This window comes from Protomyctophum bolini, assembly GCF_963924005.1.
Source record: "Protomyctophum bolini genome assembly, chromosome: 12".
Lineage (NCBI taxonomy): Eukaryota > Metazoa > Chordata > Actinopteri > Myctophiformes > Myctophidae > Protomyctophum > Protomyctophum bolini.
Window position 1 is genome coordinate 17,947,777 of NC_137873.1, and position 24,454 is coordinate 17,972,230.

Genomic DNA, 24,454 nt, shown 5'->3' on the forward strand with positions numbered 1-24,454 from the left:
GTCCACAATGCCATGCTGTATTTATTGATATGGTACCATATAGGAGAGATAACAGGCAAACAATATATAAGGGTCCCCTGGTGGTACCTGGACCAGGATATCGAGAACCACTGCCCTATACCGATTCTGATTGTGAACAGCGTTTGCGCAACCATAGGCACACAGCAAAAATCAGTTACAGTTACTTTACTGTAATTCTGTGAGTGTAAAAATGTACCATCTGAAGTATATTTCTACACTGTCTGGACATAACATCCACTGTATCTATGTACTGCACTGCCTCTGGACATTGATCATTTCTGTTGTCGGAGGGAAACCTCATTATGTCCAAGGCTGTTACTTTTCAGGATTCAAATTCACTTTTGTGTGACACTGTAATATGAAGAAGTATTCATTTACAAAAGGTTCAAATATGGACATAAGAGGTTTCTGCCCGACAGTAACAAAATGATTCATTGATAATGCTTTCTTATCCCTCCTTCCTTCCACAAATTCAATACTCAACTGAATTCCTGATTGTAAATAGTATTATCCACTTTTTTGTCTGATTTGATCAGATATTCAAATCAAATTTATGTTTGCAATTAAAATATATATCTGAATCTATTATTGTTGCATGTCTGTCTCATGTTCAGATTTTGTCAAAAGGAAGAGTAAGCCCTGTTGTAGTTCTACACCAAATCAGTGTGACTTAATATCTCACAATAGACAGATTGACTGCAGGTGTCCTGTTGACATTTGGGTGTGGCCATTTTGAATGAGATGCAAAACGTGCTGGTTGGCAGAGGTGGAGAAGAACTCATATCCTTTGTGTAAGTAAAAGTATAAATAAACATGGAAATACTCAATTAAAGACAGTAGCTGTAGCTATAAGTACCTTACGTACAGTATTTGTGAAATATATATGTAATTAGTTACTTTCCACCAATGCTTGCTGTGTATGTTTATTCTGTAGCCTACATCATGACCTTGTAGTCTATTAAACAGCAGATGGCAACAGTGTCATAGCAGCTGGAGAGTAGCCGCTGTTTAATAGAATCTTACCTGCGCAGGTAAGACACCCAAAGAAGAGGCCGACGCCCTAGGGAGGGAGGGACGCTATTAAACAAGCACTCCCCCTCACATCTTGTTTTACGGCACGTTGCAAAAATCAAAATGGCGGCTCGATATTGTCACTCTTGGAATATTTTGGACAGAAAGTAGCTCATAACATCTCTACGGGCGACTTTTATGATAAACAAGCGACACCAGATTGAAAGAGGATAATTCAAGCTTGGACTGCAGCTGCAAAGTTGGTGAGTTTAACGTCATTTAAGACCAGGAGATCACAAACCAAAAAACATGCATAGGAAGTTGATGGAGGTTATTGCAACTCTGGATTCAGCCCATTGTAAAAAAATCTAGAGTTGCAAATTGCGGCTAGCTGGAGAGTAGACTTTTACATTTTAAATTCCTTTAAATTTGTTTTGTATATATATTTTTACAGTGGTCTAAAAAAAAAGCCTCATCCACGGATGAAAGCAGCACTGCATCAAATAAGGCCTATACAATTATGTGAAGCACAAGTGTGAGGCTTTAGGCTTGAAATGGCAGACAAATTAACATTGCATTCTATGGCCTCAAAGACCCCACAGTTCAATTGGATTTATGGTGCAAAGAGCAGCTGAGTGGAACACAGAGAGATAGTGATGTTTTGAGTTTAGGCTGGTAGAGATATTTTAATGTTTCGAATGATGTGATTTTAATGATTTTTGCAAATATTCATGTGATGTAGTGGTGGGAAGGAAGGCACAAGAGCAGCTCAGATTAATTTGATGCCTTTTTTCATTAAGGTGCAAAGTACACAGCCTTGACGTTTGGCTATGTTAAAGGGGTACGATGCAGAGGGGCTAACAGGGAAATGGGGGGTACACCAGAAAGGGACCAATGTGAAAGACAACACCTGGAGAAGTCTTAATGGGACCTGAGAAGTACTTTAAAAGGTAAATTAAGCGTTTTAGGAAGAAATTCCCCACACTTAAAAGCGCCCCATTGTTGTGTACCGGTACTTTGCACATTCATTTAAAAATGCAGCAGGAGCCATATTGGAAAGACATTGGGCTCTCTTAGGTGTTTAGGTGTAACCAATGATTCTAATGAGGCTTGTTCCATTCTGGTCAAACGGAGTCGGGCCACTGCTGATATTGTGCATGTTTGCTTTCTGTAAAGACTGTTAGCCCAGTGGGTCTCAAATTGGGGTCCAGGGTTCCTTGAGAGGGTTCCAAGTGCACCCCTAGGATGTGTAACTCTGAGAGTTTATGTAGCACCAATGTGCTGCACTAAATGGAACAGACAACCTTCATTAGAATAATTGGTAACCTATGAAGGAAATAAGGAAGGCCTGGTTTATTTCCACCTCTGGTACTATTGTCCTGCCCCTGTAGGCCTACCTTGACCTTGTTGATGTGTGGTATAACTTCCTTTCAAACACTGCTTTGGTGTAGTAGTCTACATATGTGCAACATTGTTTGAGACCGAAGACGAATTTCCACATGTGGACAATAAATGAAACTAACTAACTAACTAACATTGGCAGGTGAGAGTGTCTGGAATGCAAGCGAACTGGGCACTATTGGCACTGGGCTTAGGGGAGAACTGGGCACTTTAATATGCTTGCTGGCTGTAAATCTGTAGTATGTCTTGGTCTTAAGCATTACCTTGAATTATTTGAATAAGTATCTTTTTGTATGGTTATGGGTGACCACCGTGACCAGACATATTTTCATCATTTTAGGATTCAAATGACATTTTCACATTCATGTCTGTCTATGATGTATTATGTATTCTGAACACAGCATTGTGGATGCTTTATGGATCGAGGGCATGCTGTAAATGTAAATGCTGAATGCTAACAATGTGCCTCATTGTTCATGAGTGATTAGAAATTGGTCCCAAAATATAATGCAGGGAATGCGGTCAGTTCTAACCAAAAGTAGTGCCCAGCGCTCTCAAGTGCCCAGTTTTATGGTATGCAGTCTACAGTATGTCTGGATGGTACAGTTTGAAGTACATCACTGAGCGTAATAGCTAGCAACCATTTTGCATGTTTAAATAAGCAATGTAAAACTTGCCATGCAAACCAAGCCAAAAGAAACACAAACGCATACAAAACAGCAGCCAGTCCAAAAATACATGAACCATTTATATATTGTATTTTTTAACATTGTTGGAAACTTGGACATCACAAAAAATCACAAAAGGAGTGCTATGTTGTTTTCTTTAAAAAAGTAAATGAATACAATGTGTCTTTTGCATTATAGGTAAGTCTCATTATCTGGAGTATCTGGCATCAAACATTTGAGTGAGTTGCAGCGTATAGGGAAAGTGGAAGTGGGAACTGTTTGGTTTCTCACATGTGACCATGCTGACTGTCTGTAGAACATTTTGTTTTGAATGTTTTGGTGTGTGAGCGACTGCTGAATGGATCATCAGATTATGCCGCACCAGTTCTTACATCTGTACTTCACAGACTGAACCGCAACTTCCCCTGAGTGTCGAAAACTCAAGTTGCATGCACCTCGTTGTGGGTGTGGGAAGACAAACGTTAGTTTAGTATGAAAGAAAAAGTTTCAACGATGATGCACAGTACAGTAATGAGCTGGCTTTACTAAAACTGCAGAGATGACAGGAAACAAACGAAAATAAATATCCAGGATGTCTGGCTTGATAAATAGTCCCCCAGACTGTGCAGACTCTATGCACCACTTGGGGACTGTTTATCAAGCAAAGACGTCCTGGATTCTGTTTTGTATGTCTTCACCTGCTGCCCTGATAAAGAGCACCTGTCGTATAAGCCGTCAGAAGCATGCAGCGCTACCTTTTTCTGTTGTAAAATATAACCTATATATCGTTGCTGTCGGATGGAGACCTTGTATGTCAGTTGTTAGTTTTCTGGAAAAAAAGAGAAACATATAACATAATAAAGGAATCTGTGTTCCGATGGATCCAATGTATTTAGTCACAAGCTCTTAAAACTCAGACTTAACCACTCATTTATTTAAAAGCTACAATATAAGTGTAGAGCTATAATTAAGCTCACAATGCATCACTATACAACACATTGTGTGCTTGCCTTGTCAATCTGCAATCTTTTCTACTTTTGTGTGACACTGTAGTATGACAAAGTAGGCCATTAATTTAGGACAAAACATAACACATTTTAAATATGGAGATATGAGGTTTGATATGTTGTAAAATATAACCTATCACCTAGTTCCAGTCCTCTCGGCAGCTAATAGGATGTCTCTCCACTTGTGTGTGGATGGAGGTGACAGACTTTCTGCTTGCTGACACCTGATAAACAAGTGCATATCTACAAGAAGGCAGAGATACTGTAAAAAGTTCCATTTAGGTGAATTTGAACACAGAGTGTACAGACCAAACGCGAGACAAATGCCTATATTCTCCTGCACTAGGGATTGGATGGTTAAATGTGTGTCACTAACCGTTAACTTCATTTCGGTTAGGATTAGGTAGGACCCTAACCAAAATTAAGTTAATGATAACGGAAATTAAGTCATATTAAACTAAGTAAAATATGAACAGAATATGAATGTAAATAATCTATAATTGTTCCTACTTCCTCATCTTTGCTATTATGACATTATGCCCAGAATAGGGACACCTATAGGGTTCCAAGTGACTACTTTCAAGGCACTACTGTTTAATGTTTGAATTTGAATGTAATGTTTTCATTTCATGAAACGTTATTTTGTACCATGTGCAAAGCTACACTGGCAAATTAAATCAAATGTGTATTGCAGCACAAGGACATTGGCACTCAGTTCTGTTCTATTCTATATGATGAGTTTAAATGCCTTTTTTGAAATAACACTGACTTCTACCAGTGACCGTGTGCAGTGCTGAATGTGCATCCGTACTCTCAGGCATGATGAGGCCTTTCTTGGCATGCAAATTCATTCAAATTGAAATGTTCCTGACTGTGCAGTATCGTCACATCATGCCATGATGTGCTGTACAGTTTGTTCACAAACTTAGCAATTACTAAAAAATAAATAAACATCATCATAAAAAATAAACTGCTGCTGATGAATGTGGTGACAAATGCTTTCATCACTATCTTCATCAACATGAAGGTTAAATTAAGACTATAGAGAGGTTTTATTTTCTCATACAAGTATGTTGGTGTGACATGCTCCACAGACCGCTAACAATGTATAACAAACAAGATATAATAAGAGGGTATAATACAATTACAGTACAGTAAACAAGTACAAACTTTATAATAAAGAGATGTACATAATTTTTATTTGATTCGATATTTATACATTATATACAGTACACAATACAGTACAATATGAGCAGGAGATTTTACGACCTACTTTTTTTTTAAATAATAGAAAAACAATGATGCTTACAGATGGAATATTTTTGACATTGCAGTTTACAGTAGACATTGTTGAATTATTGTGATATCGGTTATTAGATTGAATGTCATATAAAACAATTAGTCACAATGATATTTTGTTCAGAATCAGCCTGTCAAATCTAAAGGGGTTTCTCCTATTGATAACACAACAGTTAGACATTGATGATGGTACCCATTGTTCAAAAGTTCCCCCAAATCGCATAAACACGCGTGCTGAAATTTCTCTGCCATTGAAGGGAAGCCGTATTAGAAGAAGTAGGCCCACTCACATTTTGTACTAAAGTAAGGTAGAATTTCTCTAAGTAAAAGTCTGGTTTACTTGAGTAAAAGTATGTTTTGATTTGTTGGCATATAAAGTACTAAAAGTAACTCGTTACTGTCCCAAGTACATTTTTTTTTTAAATATCCGATCTACAAGTTCACAATGCGCTGCATTGCGATACATACATTGTGAGCTTGTATTGGGTATTTTCAAATAGCCAAAGTATAATTGAAGTGGTTAATGTATGTTTTGTAATAATAACACTAGTTAGGCTACTAAAGTATATAGTAACTAAAGTTTAGAAATTATATTATAATAATATTGTATAGTGGAGTAAAAGTTCAATACGGTTTTGAGATGTAATGGAGTTGAAGTAAAAGTATTGAAAATTGTAGTACTCCAGCAAATTCAATACCTCAACAATGTACCTAAGTACAGTACTTGAGTACACCACTGAAGAAGGGAAGTGTCACTTCAGTGGCCTTGAACACTCTTGTACCTCTTGAGAACCAACACCACAAGGACGGTGCTGTATTTGCCTATCTGTTGTTGAATTTCCCACCAGGCCATTTGCATCCCGGGCTAAGTGATGAACTTTACAAGGTTTCAGAACAATACTCGACAGATAGCTGGCTACCGTCATCTACTCAACTTCCTCTTTCTGTGGTTAGCACAAAGCGGTCTGCTGACGCTACTCAACCACCTCATAGCGGGGCTGTGTTCCTCTATATATGCCACTATAGTAGCTGGCGGAGGCTTATCACACAGACAGACGGAAACTGAACATCACTCATCTCAAACGGCCAGCTTACTTACGCCCATGCAGCCCATGTCCTCACCATGCCTAGCTTCATCAGCGCCAAGGCAGCTACAGGAACTCAATATGGACAACAAGGACACCAGAACAAGAAAGCCCAAGTAAGTTATCAACTTTATCGAACAACATAGCCGTTACCATTTACCACTTCATCCCTATAATCCTTAGTTGACTGGAGTATCCCACTAGCCCACTCCTTTTTCCCTCTGGCAGAAATCTACGAGCTTATAGATCTGTGATTTCCACTGAATGTTTGCCCCCAGAATAGGGTTCATGTGGTTAAGCAAGCAATGTGTGGAGTAACTACAGAGGTGAAGTGAGCTTCATTTGTTTCACAATGTGTTCGCAGGGGATACAACCTCAGATATCGTTTGCAGTGCAGATCTTCTGAGAGCTCAAAGACTGAAGGGTGAGTCGACACAAGACCATTTCAAGGGTCTAGAATTCCTGTGTGAAATATGTATCCAGTCCGGCGGTTCTGAAACGTTTTAATCTCAAGGACGCTCAACTCTGGGAGTGTACAGAATGAGACCTCAAATGGGCCCTTACTGTACTCACTCTCAGAGTTACAGACCTGTATGGGTGCATTTGGAATCCTGTGAAAACCTGAGGGTCCTGTCCCTGGACCCCACTTTGAGAACCACTGATCGAGTCATTTAAAAAATAAAAATCTTAACTAATATCGCTTATTTTACAGGCTCAGTTTCACAGAAGTATCCCAGTGGTCCCATTCACTGGAGAGACTTCTAGCCTCCAAATGTAAGCCATCGTTAAAATATAGTGTAAAGAATACTTGAATGACTTGCACTGTTTGTAATACACATCATATACAGCTGGTGTTCCCTTTCAACAGTGGTTAATCGTCGTTCCTCTTTGTTTAGATGGCATGGTGACATTTCAGACCTTCTTGAAGTCGGAGTTCAGCGATGAAAACATCGAGTTCTGGCTGGTGTGTGAGGACTACAAGAAGCTCAGGTCTTCTTTCAGGATGTCCTCCAGATCCAAAAAGATCTTCAAACGGTACATTCAAGCCGGGGCTCCGAGAGAGGTGTGTATATTGTGATCCCCCCCCCCCCCCCCCCCCCCCCCCCCCCCACACACACACACACACACACACACACACACACACACACACACACACACACACACACACACACACACACACACACACACAACCTAATTCTAACCCTAACCACTAACCATAGTGAGAAGCTTAGGCTCCACCTCAAGTATGCTAATATCTGTACACACATTCACAACACCACATCCACTCCAAAACTGTTACTTTTCAGGACTCAAATGTAAAAACAGCTAAAGTTGCAGATCTACAAGCTCAAAATGTGCGTTTCGAGCTTGCGGATCGGCTATACTTTTGTGTGACGCTTGGTAGCACGATCAGTATGCCCGACTGCAACGATATGCTCATGCAGTAACACCAAGTCTGTGTCTCCCGTTCGTCCAGATTAACATTGACCAGAAGACCAGGGAGCTGACCAGGCGGAACGTGAATACACCCTCTGAGGCGTGTTTCATTGACGCGCAGAGGATCGTCTACGGCCTGATGGAGAGGGACTCGTACCCACGCTTCCTCAGGTCTGACATATACAGGACTTTACTGGGCTCCCAGCAGGACACATAATGAAGACGTTTGAGAGGAAACTCCATAGGACTATATGGAAGCTGATTTTGATGCCGGACTACCACACAACATGGGATAGCGGCATTTAAAAATGAAGTGAAAGGACTGTGGATGTTAACTCTTCCTGGGAATACTGCTGATGAATTTCTATTCCGGGACTGTCGCCGTAATAGCTCTGTCAGTAATTGGCTGTGTTTGTCTCTTAGAGGAATTAGCAGATTCTAGAAGCTCATGCACAGCACAACGCGTGTTGTGAGCTTGTAGGTCTGCTGTCTTTAGGGGAAGAGTGTAGAGGGAAAAAAGGAGGGGTGCCTAGTAGACCCTGGGACTCTGGTCAATGAAGTAAATATACAAATATTTAAGTTTTTATGCTTAGTGAATTGGCGAAAGAAAGTGTTTTGAGAGTGTGTTGACTCCGAGGGTGCAAAGGCCATACCATAGGGGCGGCCCGTGGGCAGAGTAGCGCATGGGGAGCATGCCGCATCGGCTCTGGTGCCTGGCAGCAGGTCCAATTCTTGGCTTTTCCTGACCATTTTCTGCATGTGCCCATTTTCTGCATGTGCTCTCTGTGTTTCCTGTTTCTCTGCACTGTACCTGTAAAAAAAAGCTCACCAGAATCTCAAGATAATTCACTGCAGGCAGGAGCCAGCTATAGTGCCTGAGCACTGGGGGACAGACGTTAGTCCGAGATACCAACAGTTCGACATACGTGGCCGGTTAAGACTCATCCGTGGCTGCAACATGCGTGGCTGTTAAGACACATGCATGGCCGCTTAAGACTCAGCCGTGGTTCCACGTGCGGATATAGCCGGGTTAGGTTACGCCGGTTTGGGGTATAGGACGTCGGACCCAAGTAGTGTCGGACTGTTAGTATGTCGGACCAAAGATATGCACCCCTGAGAAACGGACCTTATAGGAGAAAGTGCAGGTTTTCATTCCTACTCATTTCTCTCTGTTGCCAATAAACCATAGTTGCTGTCCGCCCTGATCTCATTCGATACAAAGGCCCAACAACTGCGTAGGTCGTTTGGTTTTCCCATCGTGATATGTAAGTCTACAGTAGTTTTAAGAAACCAGGAAGCTGGCATGCTCAATTCAAGTCTTCAGACTATGATGGGTGCCGTCCCCAAAAGGCACAGACCTTGACAGTGAAATTGCTATAGGGAACAGCTTGTGTCCAAGTATATCTCCTGTCAGCTACTATCATATTCACAAACACTGCAACAGGAAATACACTTGGACACATTTAGAATGTTTGTTGTCAAGTGTGAATTTGTGAAAGTAGGAAACAGTTGGCTTGTGGGTGAGAACTGAGAAGTGTGGTTTTAAGACAGGGCTAGCACATCTATCTCACGCACGTCACGCCCAAGTGGTTGCAACTTGCAATGACTTGCAAAATAGCATGTTGACAGAGGAATCAGTTGAGAATTGTTTTGTGCACAGAAATGACTTTAAAACATTTACATTTACATTTACATTTTTAGATTGTGTTATATTTCAATAATTTGAATAAATTGTTATATGGTAAGCTACATTTATGGAAGACCTTCATAGAGAAAGTAAACAAAACTACCATTTGTAAAGGTTGTACATTTGTACATATTTAATGTTTAAATAGTATAAATATAAAGCATGAAATTAATTGATATGCCTAAACTGTGTGTTATTTTATTTCCAAACTCTTTATTGGGCTTTTTCCTTTTCTTTTTTGTACAATTTCAGATGATCAGATCATGATCACACAAAAATCAATCCAAATACCCTGCAATAATATTCCAGCACTAGTGTATTCATATGAATAGTTATACCTTCTATGAAGGTGGAGTCTATACAAAATACACACATTTGCAAACTAATGGCAGATACAGAGCATTATAATAAAGATATATTAAAACGTTATCCTACTATTTATAAATACGCCACGTCTCTGTGTGCGTACGTGTGTGTGTGTGTGTGTGTGTGTGTGTGTGTGTGTGTGTGTGTGTACGGTTGTAATGCACGTAACTCGAGAACCGTTTGACCCACCGACTTCAAATTCGACACACACGTTCCACACCCCCACAGGGAGTGCAGTGCCCGGTATCGAGTCGGTCGGTCCAGAACCACCACAGGCTCTGCCAGTGGGCCTAATGAGGCCAACTCCTTTCACCTGTGCAATTTCTAGCCTCTGCCTCAGCTAATTGAGGCTCAACCAATCAGGCTCTGCCAGTGGGCCGAATTGATTGCCAAATACACTTTTCTTCACATGCAGGCACACAGGCACATAGACAGATCTCCATGTGGGACACCGGCTGACGGGTGCTATGACAACACATATCATTAGGTTCCCAAGTTGCATCGTTCCCAAGTAGGCCGGTGGCCGACTGCGACGGGCACGTCGTACAGGTCTAGTTAGTTATCATTCACTAAACCAGAAACAACACAGGGGGGAAAAAACAGCAACACCAACTACTACCAATATATCGTCTCTGTCGGGTGGAAACCTCATTACCTCACGGTGTGGACCGTGTGGTTTGTTTTGTTGCAGGGAGTAGGAGTTGCGAGTAGTTGCAAGGAGTTGCAGCTGGTGTGGTTTGGGCCTAACACAACAAAGAGTTACAAAGTGCTTCACAGATAAAATAAAATAGCAGTAAAAATACAATAACAATCAAAAACATGCAAACATAGACAGATGCACAAACCCACAAGCATAAGGTCACTTGACACATTGATGGTGGCATATCTGTCTATAATAATAATAATATGATTACAGTATGTCAGTATTATATATTATTAAGCACAGGAATGCTGGTTTTAGGTATATAGTTGTTTATGGTGTATATTCTTTCAGTTATTTTTCAAGTCTTTCTAGCACTTTTGCCATGCTCAGGCCTTTGTCAAACTAGAAACTAAACTCCCTGCCATGTTTCACATCCACAGAAGTCCGAAACAGTCAAATTAAATCCTCAGTGTTACTTTAACTCCAAAGAGTGTACAAGTAGAACTAGAAGTTACTGTGTGTGTGTATATACATACAATTTACAATTTAGGCATGTAACAGACGCTTTTAATCCAGAGCGACTTACATTCGACAAGAACATAAAGTATGGGAATACAACACATACAGTACATAAAAAGTAGTATTCATGAAACATGCGTAAGCTAAGAACGTAGCAGTGGAATCTCTATATAATGAAACTATATAACTATACATATATACAATACTATACATATATACTATAAAGTGCTATGACTACATACAATGCAATTCTAGTGCTGTCTACATAACATGCTATAAGTCTGTATAAAATGCTATCTAAGTCTACAAAAGTGCTACGGGCCATGATGGAGTCTGAACAAGTGGGTTTTCAGACTACGGCGGAAGATTGGGAGTGAGGCTGCGGTTCTGATTGTAATGGGAAGTGCATTCCATAGTTTTGGAGCCAGAAGGGAGAAGAGTTTGGGACATGTGGAGCATTGTCCCGGCGTTTTTAGTGAGGGTACTTCCAGCTTCCCTGCATTGGCTGATCTGAGCGTCCTACTAAGACGCTGACTTTAGCAATCAGCAGTTGATAATGGACAATGGTTTTGTTTTGAATACTGTGGACTGTACTGTATGTACAGTACAGTAACTGCCAAAACTGTAGGTTTTACTAACAACTCTAGAATGAAAAAACATTGCATGGATGGATGCACCTGCGATGTATCCGTGATGTAGCCCAAGGTCATCTGGGTTTCGGGTTTCGCAACATCATACCCCTTACTCAGGTGACCCAGCCGGGGTGATCAAGTCCCGACTCTGCCGGGACTGGGAGGTAGATCAGTCTGGCGCATGGAAGGACTAGGCTCTGTGGGTTGACTCCTGTCCGGGCCCCTCCTACGTCTCATCAGGTCCACTCCTGCTCTCACCAGGACTCCCAGCACCAGACACTTCATTCAGGAGTTCATTCACTCTGACATATCCCTGTGCAGGGATAAGTCTTAACCCTGCACTTTGAAATTGACAGTATATCATTGGTTCGAAGGAGCATTGGTCCGACTCGGGATAGGGTTGAGGGTTAGGTTTAGGTTTGCTGCCCCGTGCTTGCGGTTATGGTTAGGGTGAGGGTTTGGGGTAGGTAGTCGATCGGACCAAAGTATAGTAACCCTGACAGGGAGCTAGGGACAAATACCATGCAGAATAAACCCTGCATTGCACTGCTCTAAATTCATTTGTTTTCTGCTGGTATCAACAGGGTTTACGAAGGTGCGGTTTAATTCTCACAAGCAGTTTTTTTTCCTTTATGTTTTGCATGCACAGACAGCCACAACTTCCTTTTTTGTATGACACTGTGTATTAGTAACCAGGTCATCCAATGATAAGGCAGGAAGACACACAGTGACCTTTTCATAGCATCGATGGTTGAGTCAAAGAAGACCAACATCGTCAGTACAGGACAGGATGTGTGTGCTTGTGTCACACATTCTGTGCACAGAATATATATATATATATATATATATATATATATATATATATATATATATATATATATATAATTATATAGTAAAGTATGATACTTTTTTTAAGTGAAAAAATTAAGGTTTTATGAGCCAATGAAAATTGCAGTTTTGTGAAATTGTCTTTACTTTGTGCTGTTGTAGTGCCTGTGGCTTTGCTGACCTCTGCTGGTCTAAAGTGCCTCACCTGTCAATCACCTGAGAGATCTGGCCGCAACACCGTGTCAGCTGTTCTTGATTAGTGTAGCGGACCCAGCTGGCGCTAATAAAGTGGCATGTGCAGTTTGTTCCAGGGCTCTTTGGCCATCCGTCCTTAGTTCCTTCCTTGACAAACTTCTCCATGTGTTGCCATTCCTTCTCATGGCAGTATCTGTTCCTCAATCCTCTTACCACTGAGGTTGGCAGGTGGCATTTATGGTCAAGTGCTGCTATCTGCAGCCCCATCCTGGGCGTTGTCCTCACAGTCACAGGTGAACTTGATCATTTCAATTAAACTGATTTGGCCCTGTGGGCAGGAAACCTTTACAATGAAAGCCCTGGAGAACTGACTTGGGGCAGGAAACACGTCAAAATAAAAGCTCAAAGAAAACACAAATTAATCATGGAAACAGCCCTGTGGGTCCGTTACACTCCCACCAAAATCATTAGTGATTTAAAACCAGGTTGCATAAATCAAAACATGATTTTACATCAAATTACGTGACCCCATACTCATTTAGAATTTTAAAAATAATCGGCAGGAATGGGGCATGCAGTCTTTCTCCCACCATGAGTACTCCATCTCCAATCAGAGCATGCTCAGCATTGACTTCCAGGAGCCTAGTGTCCTGGGCCTTGAACCTTCTAGCCATGGCTGGTTGTCTTCGCACTCCTCTAGGCCGCCGTTCCCCCTTGACTGCTGCCGGGGAGTCTTGATTGGTAGCCCCCTTGTAGGCCATCGCAGCCACTGCATTAGGCTCGGCCTCGCCGGCCTGCAGAGTACCAACTCCCACCGAATCCCCTGGTGCCTTGGGATGTGAGGCCAGGGCATCTGAACCCTGCTGGGCTGGGTCTTTGGGCTTCACCGCTGCTGCTCCCTCCGTCACCTCCAGCTGCTTCTTGATGTTCGTTTCTTCCTCACCAGCCGGCGCACCCAGGCCTGGCTGCTTTTGTTGAATCTCTTCATGTTGCTTCTTCATGGCAGTCAGGAGTTTCTCCTGCTGCTCCCGCTTCTCTATGGCCGCCCTCTGTAGTAGCTCCTGCTCCTGCTCAGCAGCCAGGAGCCTCTGCTGCTCTCGCTTCTCTGCGGCAGCCCTCTGTAGTTGCTCCTGCTCCTGCTCAGCCAGGAGCCTCTGCTGCTCTCGCTTCTCTGCGGCAGCCCTCTGTAGTTGCTCCTGCTCCTGCTCAGCCAGGAGTCTCTGCTGCTCTCGCTTCTCTGCGGCAGCCCTCTGTTGTCGCTGCTCCAGTTCTTCCTTCTTTTTCTGCTCTTCCACTCCTCTTGTTGCCTTTAGCTGCGCCATCCGTTCCTCTTCAATCCGTTCCTCCCGTTCATATTCAATCTGTTCTGTGCAACTCCTCCCCTGCCTCTTCCTGGCAAGCTCTACTGCTGCTGCCACAGATGCAGAGTGATAGCTACTCTTGGTATCAACGTGTGCTGGAGTACGTTTAAAAATAGAGTGAAAAGGATCATGGACAAGCAGTCCATAAAAACAATCCTGCATTCCCGTTCCAAATTCATTATCAACAATTCTATCAAAAAGAACTTCAAAAATGCCCTTCGATATAAATTTACATCGATCTATTATTCTTCTCACATCATCATCTGGGGTGCCATGTTTAAAGATGTCAGAGTAGAGTTTAGAAATATCCTTGCACTTAACCAAAGTGTCAAGGACAAGTCCTGGGTCGCTCTCAGCAATGTTGGCCTTTAACTGTGTCTTTGTGATCCATGCAATAACCTTCCATTGATCATACATAGATAGAAGCCTCTTTACCTTCTTCTCAACCATTTCTAGATCTGCATTGTCATCTGACTCATTCACCATCATGCTAATGTCTGCCATTTTGGATTAGATTTCAAATAAAATGTAGGTTTTGTGGGTGTGACTGAAAATAAAGACCTTGAATATAATAACCATAAATAAATGAAACACAAAAAAGATCTGGACCTTAAATCACTGTATTACAATCTCACTGTAAAACACAATAATCTTTGCATGTAAACCATTAACTGAAATTAAATTCAAAAACCCTTGTAGGCCTATGCCATATGTCCATATATGTTCAGTTTCCGTATGATCCTTAGTCTTTGTTTCCTGACCGTATAATGTTCTATCATGCAGTTGTAGCGTTTGTGTTAATGTAACCGTTCACCAGATTCATTCGACTGTCCGATGCGTTGCAGGCCTGATGGCATAGTTTGAGCTCCAGTGTAGATGAGTGGTGAAGAGTTGCAGTCCTTGGGTGAAGTTTCTACTGTAGCGGACCCAGCTGGCGCTAATAAAGTGGCATGTGCAGTTTGTTCCAGGGCTCTTTGGCCATCCGTCCTTAGTTCCTTCCTTGACAAACTTCTCCATGTGTTGCCATTCCTTCTCATGGCAGTATCTGTTCCTCAATCCTCTTACCACTGAGGTTGGCAGGTGGCATTTATGGTCAAGTGCTGCTATCTGCAGCCCCATCCTGGGCGTTGTCCTCACAGTCACAGGTGAACTTGATCATTTCAATTAAACTGATTTGGCCCTGTGGGCAGGAAACCTTTACAATGAAAGCCCTGGAGAACTGACTTGGGGCAGGAAACACGTCAAAATAAAAGCTCAAAGAAAACACAAATTAATCATGGAAACAGCCCTGTGGGTCCGTTACAATTAGTTGCAGGCTATATAACAGGAGCTGTGACCAGCAGCTCAAACTGAACAGTTGTGGTCCCTTGCAATGCACGATTTTAACCTATAATATCTTTGTAAACTTTTGATCTGACTTTGTATCCTTTTATGTTAGCCCTTGGTTGAGCCGAGTTTAAATGCTAGGAATGCTAGGAACTGATTTGTTTAGTGGGAAACATGTATAAAGAACTTGATCCTGATCAAATCATGTTCTTTACTCATGAATTGATAGATTATTTGATGTTGTACAACGTGTGATTTTGGACACTTGGCCTTTCAGTTCAGGTTTTTTGTGTCCTGAAAGGATTCCCTTGCATGGACGGTTCTGGTATACCGGATGGTACCCAGACCTGGAGAGCCGACCCGTTACTCTGAACCACCCTTCACCCACAAATGTGGTAATCTGGTTATCCAAATTGGAGAAAGAGACTGCTTTCCCTGAACTGAACTGGGACTTTTCAAGTCAACAACTTAAAGTGGGCCCCATTTGTTTGTTTTTCATGAATGTTCAAAGCTGTTTATTTTCTCTGAAGTTTAATAATAATTTTTCAGTTAACCTTTAATCCCTGTTTCAGACTAATTTTATTGGTTTTCACTCATTGAGCTCCTCATCCGCATCTGGTATATTTTCTGGTTTATACGCAGTCAATTCATAAATCTTATACCCACCTTATTAGTTATCCTTGTGCAACTTGGTACAAAAACACTGAATGATTTTGCTTGTTAGCTCGGTAGGTAGAGCACTTGCCTTTGCAGCACAAGGTCATGGGTTCAAATCTGGGCACCGCCAACTCTGTGTATGTTCAAGAACTCTTACCTCCCCCCCCCACTATAAAAAACGGGCCGGGGGCAGTCTGGGCACGGAAGTGTTGGTGGAGGTGGACGGCGTAACATAAGATGTCGATGTCTTTGTTGACGCTTCTTTTCTACTGCTTGTGCTTGATCTGTCTCAAGTTTCTGAACACCAATCGCAATTGTGCCACGCCAGGATGAGCGGTCCTCTGCCAGGGTCTCCCAGTTGTCCACAGGGATACAGTTTCCCTAATTGAGCTCAGATGCAATGAATATGTGGATGAGTCAGTGTTTCGGCTGCAAAAAATGACAGAGAGGGGAGGAACTGGAAACGGCCTGGCAAGTTCTTAAGGTGGAAGAAGGCCATTTTGGTGACCTTTTTTGACCTATGCTCAAAATAAGGATGCCGGGTTGAAATTGGTAAATTAACAGTGAGGGTTTTACCGTGTTGTGGACTGGATTCCCATTTGGGGTTTTTCTTGGTCACATGAGTCAAAATATGCTCTGTCATGAACTTCATTTCAGAGGAAGGTAAAATGTTCCAAAGCAGAACAAATAACACACCAGTGAGGAAAATGTTGTCCTCATGAAACCAAACAAACAAACAAACAAACAAACAAACAAAAAAAACTATTCTTGTTTTCACTTCCCACTTGTACTGTGTGTAGACAACCAGGTCACCATAGCAATGCTGTCTCAATGTTATATGAGCATAAGCTATACAACTGAACACATTCGATCAGCATTATGGTAAAATTTATACTCTACATTTGCATAAGTGAATATAGTTTTAACATTTACCACGAAGCACACCACATACAGCTTGTGGCAGTTACTCTGCCACTGGCACTGCATTTAACCTTTCAATGAGTTTCCTGTGTAACCACTGAACCAGCTATCACTCAGGTTAAAGTTTGAATTATTCTTTATGGTTTATGTTGGTAAATAAATAGTAAATGTTGCATTTATATAGCGCCTTTATCCAAGGCGCTTTACATAGATTGTGGATTACATTCACCCATTCACACACACACATTCACACACACCGATGCCGGCGGAAACCATGCAAGGCACCAACCTGCACATCGGGATCATCAGGGACACTTCGACACTAACTCTAGGGTAGCCCGAGTTCGAACTGGGAACCTTGTGGTTCATTCTCTACCCCAGAGCCACTGCCGCCCCGCAGAGAATAATATTTGTTTGATGGTATTGATAAAGAGCGTTGCAGTCCCGCCCACTTTCATGACGACGACAGACCCGGAAAAGCATTTCCCCTTGCAAGAAATGCATGTATGGGGAATGCTTTTCCGGGTCCGTCGTCGTCATGAAAGGGGGCAGGGCTACGACGCTCTATATTGGTTGATTGTTGATTGTACTGACTTCAGTATAGGGAGCAGTGTGGAAAACCTTGGGACCACTGTTAAACACTTATTATGCAATGCATACATAACACTCAACGACAGTCCCCACTACCAGTGGTCCATGGCATATAGGCTTGCTGGTGGTCCATGGGAAAATGTTTTAAAATATGAATAAAATGCCTTTGTTAAATGTATTAAATTATGTTAAACTAATTAGTATTTCAAAAGTCCTTCAAATGTAAGAACATTTTTGGAATAATATAGCTAATACAAAGATTGAAATGAAATCATGACTGTTAAGGGCTTGATTTCATTAATTGCACGATGCTACAGTACGTAGCATGAGTGGTCCTCAGAGCAAAATAAAATACAAAAATAAAAATGGTTTGTACGAAATGTTGTGTGTAACCTCTTATCTATTCCTATCCCACGGTTACCTGATTCCATTCTCTTACTTCATCCAACCTTCCATGAAACTCTGATATACAGTAGGCCTATTTATAGAGCAGACACATTTCCTAATAATGATGACTCAATCAGGCAAGCTGGTCCACTTACCCTTCTTGAGATTCTAACTCCCTTTTCTGTGGAATGTCTTAACCCCAGTAAACGACAACACTGACGCACTTCCATGGAACAGTACATACACGTTTAGTGCACTGTTCCGTGAAAGGAAGAAAATACAAAATCTTCACTTTGCTACATTACTAAATGCATGCTCATGGACCACATGCAATACCATCACGGACCACCAGTTGAATACCCCTGGTATATCCCATTCAATAAGCTTGATGCACAGCAGATATATTGGCAAGAATTTCAATTTCAAGGACCCCGATAACAATGAGGGTGTACAAACGGAGCCATAAGACCTGTGAAGAAAGTATAAAGAAGAGGCCCAATTGTGTTTCCAATATGGCTGTGCTGGGCATAGCCTATCAAACAACAAATGTTTAATATCTAAATTCTGTGAAAGGCCCTAGGGCCCTAAGCAGATAAGAGATTAACAAAAGAAAAGTAAACATCTTTTGGCCCTACATCCTCAACTGTACCAGGAAATACTCCCAAAAAGAAAACCCCTTGGCATTGTTTTCATTTAGAGTGGTTATACTAGTCTTCAAGTATCATAAGGTCATCATAGATAGATAGATACTTTATTTGTCCTTTTCGGAAATTTGTTTTGTGCACAGCAGTCATCAGGATATACATAAAACATGCAAACAAACAGATCACAGACAGTACATAGACAATAAAGAAACAGTGCCAACAGAAGGCCACCAGTCATAGTTCCAAGAGGCATCACATCACACTCTATGCACGGAACTGAGATGGAGCCTGCTTGTTCATAAGTCCTATACTTATGGGAACAAACGATCTTGAGGCCCTAGCCTGCAGGGAAGGTACCATATACCGTCGCCCTGATGGTAAAAGATGGTATTGGCTGTGTAACGGGTGTGTGTTGTCCCTAGTAATGGCTTTCCCCTTCCTGAGTACCCGGGTCTCATACATTGAGGTCATACTCTCAAATCGTACCCCAGCTATTTTGCTGGACACGCTGATGATTTTATGGAGTTTGTTCTTATTAACCAATGATAATGAGCCATACCATGAAACAAAACAAAATGTCAATGCACTCTCCACAAAGGATCGATGAAAGAGTGCCATGATATTTTTTTCAACGTTATACTGTCTCAGTCTGCGCATAGAATGCAGCCTCTGCTGACCTTTCTTGTAGATGGAATGAGTGTTGGAATTCCATGTCAGCTTGGAATCAATCGTTGTACCCAAGTACTTATATTCGTCCACCATCACTACCCCATCCCCACCAATGACTATTTCCTGGTGTGCATGGGCACCAGTCCTAAGGTCCAATATGACCTCCTTAGTTTTTTTGATATTAAGCTGGAGGAAGTTACTCCTGCACCAACCGGCAAACTCGTCCACTGTTCTTCTATAGCTTATCTCATCATCCTCAATCAGACCAACAATAGCTGTGTCGTCTGCGAATTTAACAATATACAGGTGTTATCTGACTCACTCCTACAGTCGCTTGTGTACAGCGTGAACAGTACTGGTGAAATCACGCTCCCTTGTGGAGCCCCCATGTTGGTCATAATGGGGAGAGATATTGCTTTATTCACCTTGACCTGTTGTACCCGCTCAGTCAGGAATGACTCCACCCACCTGATGATATTGGTGTTAACACCCATATCAAAGAGTTTCCTCATCAAAATATGAGGTCTCATTGTGTTAAACGCAGAGGAGAAGTCTACAAAGAGTACTCGAGCATATCGTTTCTTTTGAGGTTTATCTAGATGGTAGTAGATTTTATTAAGCATAAGAAGAAGAGCATCATCAGTGCCCCTCCCCTTTCTATATGCAAATTGCAAGGGGTCCATTTCATGTTGCACATTATTAAGGAGGTTATTTAAGATAATGCGCTCCAAGCTTTTTATTAACAATGATGTCAAGGCAACTGGCCGATAGTCGTTAAGGACTTTGGGATTAGACATTTTCGGCACTGGAACTATAAGCGAGGTCTTCCACGCTTTTGGTATATAGTGTGTATCTAGCGATACCTGGAACATGTGTCTCAGTACAGGGCTGAGCTGCTCCCTACACTCCTTAAGCACATAACCCCTTATCCCATCGGGACCCGGTGCTTTGCGTGGGTTAATTCTATTGAGAGTTCTACGCACCTCCTCCTCTGTTTCATCATCTGTTGCATCATCTCTATATATCAGTGGTTATCAATCTTTTTCATGCCAGGGTACAACTACCTCAAAATGTTACAGTACTTAGGTAAATGTACTTAGTTACATTCCACCACTGTATTTGTCGGTGTAGGGCAGGCCTATATCGTTTCCCTAAATTCATACTGTGCAAACTTTTACTGTTCCACTGCTACCTCCATGGTATTCTGTTCGAATTCAATTCAATTCAAATTCTATATTAACTCAGTAAGATTCAAATCGTATCTCATCCTTTTGTGTTTGGGTGTGATCATTCTGTAGCTAGGTTATACACTTTACCACACAATGATCACGATTCACGCCCCAAACACCTTTGAACGTCATACTGAAACCTCTGGCCTGCCCCACTCACAACTTCCTCCTGAGCATTCATTCCATTCATTCATTGCACCCACCCACCCACTCCTTCATTCATTGCATTATTGTTTTTTGTATCGCTGTGACACAACATTTGGTACAAATCAATCAATCAATCAAACAAACAAACACATGCAGGATGCAAGGCCCATAGTAACATAAAAAAAAACATACAAATACAAAGACAAACAAAGGCGGACATAGTCCAGGCAGTTTAGCAGAAAGGTCACTTGGCCAAATAAAGGCAATTCCACAGAAATAATGGAAGATTTATTTTTTTCTACTGGTGACCGCCGCCGACAACATCAGTCACAAAATAATTAATTGGTATTGGATAATGACCAATATTTGTTTTGTACATGAGTCAAAAGTTCAATACAAGGGAATGTGTTTTGGGATCCTTTGACCATATGGATGAATGTTTGTTCTATTTTGGTGATCAATAACAATCCAATCTCTACAAAAGACACTGGTATCTAACAACCATAGAGGCAGAGGGGGAAACATTGAAATCAGTGCCATGCGGGTGCATGAAGGCCATGCACTGTATAGCCAGTAGCAGGGCTTGTAATTTCTTGAGGGGCATATAAGGCCAAATTGAGATAGAACGGCATCCACAGGGCCATAATGACCCCTGTCAAATTCCTGCCCTGAGTATGTCTACACACAGCATGTGAAACTGTAAAAGAAAACTCAGAATTGTATTAGCATTTCATGCTCCCAGGGAAACTCCTCACTGTCAGGTGAAAAAAAACGGCTGGCGATATCATGTGTATTGGTGGAGACTTGGTTGTCTATATTCCGGTGGTTCCCATAAAGTTGGGATGATGTTGTATTCATGATCTATAATGTTTTATGTAGGCCTACATGTAAGTAAAACTGTACGGAATATAAAACCCTCTTTGATAGATAATAATAACTTAAAGAGATCACCGCATATGCAATGTTATTTCAGTGCCCTACTGGTAATATAACCCCAGACTCGATTGACTAGTCCTTCCAGTAGATGTCATCAGACTTTCCATCATAAACAGTAGCCTACAGTATCTGGACATTTTTGGAAATGGGCCAGATGGTATACAGGTTGTATGCACATAACAGTACATTTGTGGCTCAAAAAAGAAGTAACTTTAACCTATTTCTATATCATTGAACATTATTGATTACTAAATCACTTTTTTTGCTCCCAAACCGATTCCGATAAAAAAGTAGATTTTTCCAGATCCAAAATTTCTATTTTTAGATAATAGTCAATAATCAATAGCATATTTCAAACAATCCAGGACCTCCCCACCTGCAAACAGCAATATTTATATTTATATGTAAGAATACAGTTATTGTATTTTTATTATTTAAAGTCAATTATCTTTTAAAGCCAAATTCCCTGCCCTATTTTTGTCTATTTTCGGTAGCCGACACTGTGATCAACTAGTTAACTAATTGATTTTCCCACACTGCATCCATTAGTTCAATCTTTCAATTTGATGGACTTGTTATACCGCAACACATTTTTCATTTACGTTTTGGCTTAGCACCACTGTGGTAGAGCAGAGACAGACATAGGCCATTTTGAGAGAAACACCTTCAACCTACTGGGCACGACTCAACATTAAACTGCTGAGAATAAAGAAAACATATGATGCACACTTGCATTCCATTCATGCAACAAACAGGCTTGCATGCACATGGAATAAAAATAGCACGAGTCGTGTTGAGAAACGTGTGGGATTGTAGCTATTTTTGTCACTGTGTTCAGATTATTATAAAGCCTCCGGGACAATCTGGGTGCCTCATCATCACTGGTGAATGGTGGCCCAGTGGCAAGTTGTGGAACCAGGTTCTTGGGCAGTTTCCCACTACTAGGGAATACATCACAGACAATAGTATTGATGATAAGGAAACACATAAGGAAGGTTCTTCTTGAAGTGCATAAAGCATACGATATAGGCTCTGATATAATAGATTTTAGGGTATGCACAGTTTAGGCAGAAACATTTTCAGAATGGATATGCTCAATGAGACAACTTCTGTGAAACATGAAACAAAGAAAACAAAGAAAAGGTAAGTATTTTACGTTTCTAGTAAGATTGGGCTTATTTCAAGTTTCTTTTTTATGCAATATTTGGGACGTGGATTGTGAATATTCTCATTGTGATATTTTCTTGTAGAAAAACACCCTGGACAACGTTGCACAACTTCATTCAAAGTCCCTTAACAACAAACAAACTTGGGTATATTGTCTGCATCTCTTCATTTGTCTATGTGGTGGAAAGTAACCAACTACATTCACCCAAGTAATGCATACTTAAGTACAACTTTGAGGTACTTTTACTTTACTTGAGGAAAATGTTAGAGAGAGAGAGAGAGAGATAGAGAGAGAGACAGACAGACAGACAGACAGACAGACAGACAGACAGAGCTTTACTTGTAATAGTGTTAGATCTAATTTTATGTAGACTATGCATAGTTTGAGTTTCATTATATAGATTATTCCACTGTTACGTTCTTAGTTTATGTATGATTGATATCATAAAATATATTATGTATTGCCATGCTTTTTGTTCTTGCTTAATGTAAATCGCTCTGGATTAAAGGACCACTTCACCTCTTTTCAACATCTCTTCATATAATATTGGTCCTCACTAATGTTCATATTAGGGGCAGTTCAGAAACCCGTCCACCAGTGACCTCGTTAGGCAAAAAATATATATATTTAGATTTGTATTATGGTGAGAACGATGGCTTCCATTTTCGAATTGCAACTTTTCAGGAATAGAAAACCTGCAGTTTCTATTAGCTTGGATTCTCCATTGATGATGTCACTGGTGGACGCGTTTCTGAACTGCCCACAGTGACAAGTGGTCCTTTAAGAGCGTCTGCTAAATGCCTAAATTGTAAATTGTAAAAGAATATTTATACATTCTGGTATTGCTACAGTACTATTACTACTTCCACCACTGACTATGTGATGTCTTGTACATTATTACCACTGAAAGTAGAGTAAACATTATTTTCTTAAGAGTAAAACCTATTTTTCTTCTCCTGCAGAAAGTCAACAAATGAAACAAGCCAACTGGGCCAATCTCTTAAGATGCTACTTTCCCGTAAATGTAATATCCGGTTATTTTCAGACCTTTTGTGAATCATTGCTGACCATGGCGACTGAATTGCGACCCACTTATTATTTGCCTTCTTCTTCGTCCAAGGTGGACGGAAGGCATTTCATGACTTCCTTAAATCTGAGTTTTGTGAGGAGAACCTGGACTTCTGCCTCGCTTGTGAGGAATTCAAAACCATCAGTCCAGAAATGCTTAGCAGGAGAGCAGCAAGTATTTATGAAGAATTTATTAGTACTGGGTCTCCTAAAGAGGTAAAACAACAGTTTGTTGCACATTTATATAATACACCAATGCAATAATAACCATAATGTCTAAAGACACACTGACGTCATTATATTCTATTCTGGACCATTTCAGATTAACTTGGATTTCCACACAAGAGAATGTCTTGCTCAGAATCTCCAGAAACCAAGTCAACTTTGTTTCACCGCTGCACAGAATCAAATCTACAGTCTAATGGAGAACGATGCCTTTCCTCGTTTCATTCAGTCTGACTTTTACAAGGACCTGTGTCATTCTGCCTCCAAGCCAGCGGACCTTGGGAAGCACCGCAATGCTTTTAGGAAAGAAGGCCTAATTGGAATGC

General features: G+C 41.2%; 1 protein-coding gene across 1 annotated transcript; it reads left to right on the forward strand.

Annotated features, from left to right (window-relative positions):
- Positions 1–6,475: 6,475 nt before the first annotated feature.
- On the forward strand, positions 6,476–9,750 carry rgs13a (regulator of G protein signaling 13a). The gene is made up of 5 exons (XM_080777376.1): positions 6,476–6,608; positions 6,857–6,916; positions 7,205–7,266; positions 7,389–7,555; positions 7,970–9,750. Exons 1-5 carry the CDS (start codon positions 6,511–6,513, stop codon positions 8,144–8,146), a joined length of 564 nt encoding a protein of 187 aa, XP_080633502.1. The 5' UTR covers positions 6,476–6,510; the 3' UTR covers positions 8,147–9,750.
- The last annotated feature ends 14,704 nt before the right edge of the window (positions 9,751–24,454 follow it).

Bases quoted from the DNA above. Each gene is read 5' to 3' on its own strand.
- rgs13a (XM_080777376.1), top strand. From the start codon at position 6,511: ATGCAGCCCATGTCCTCACCATGCCTAGCTTCATCAGCGCCAAGGCAG. The intron at 7,267-7,388 runs GTAAGCCATCGT...CTCTTTGTTTAG, and splicing joins GAGACTTCTAGCCTCCAAAT to ATGGCATGGTGACATTTCAG. The intron at 7,556-7,969 runs GTGTGTATATTG...CCGTTCGTCCAG, and splicing joins AAGCCGGGGCTCCGAGAGAG to ATTAACATTGACCAGAAGAC.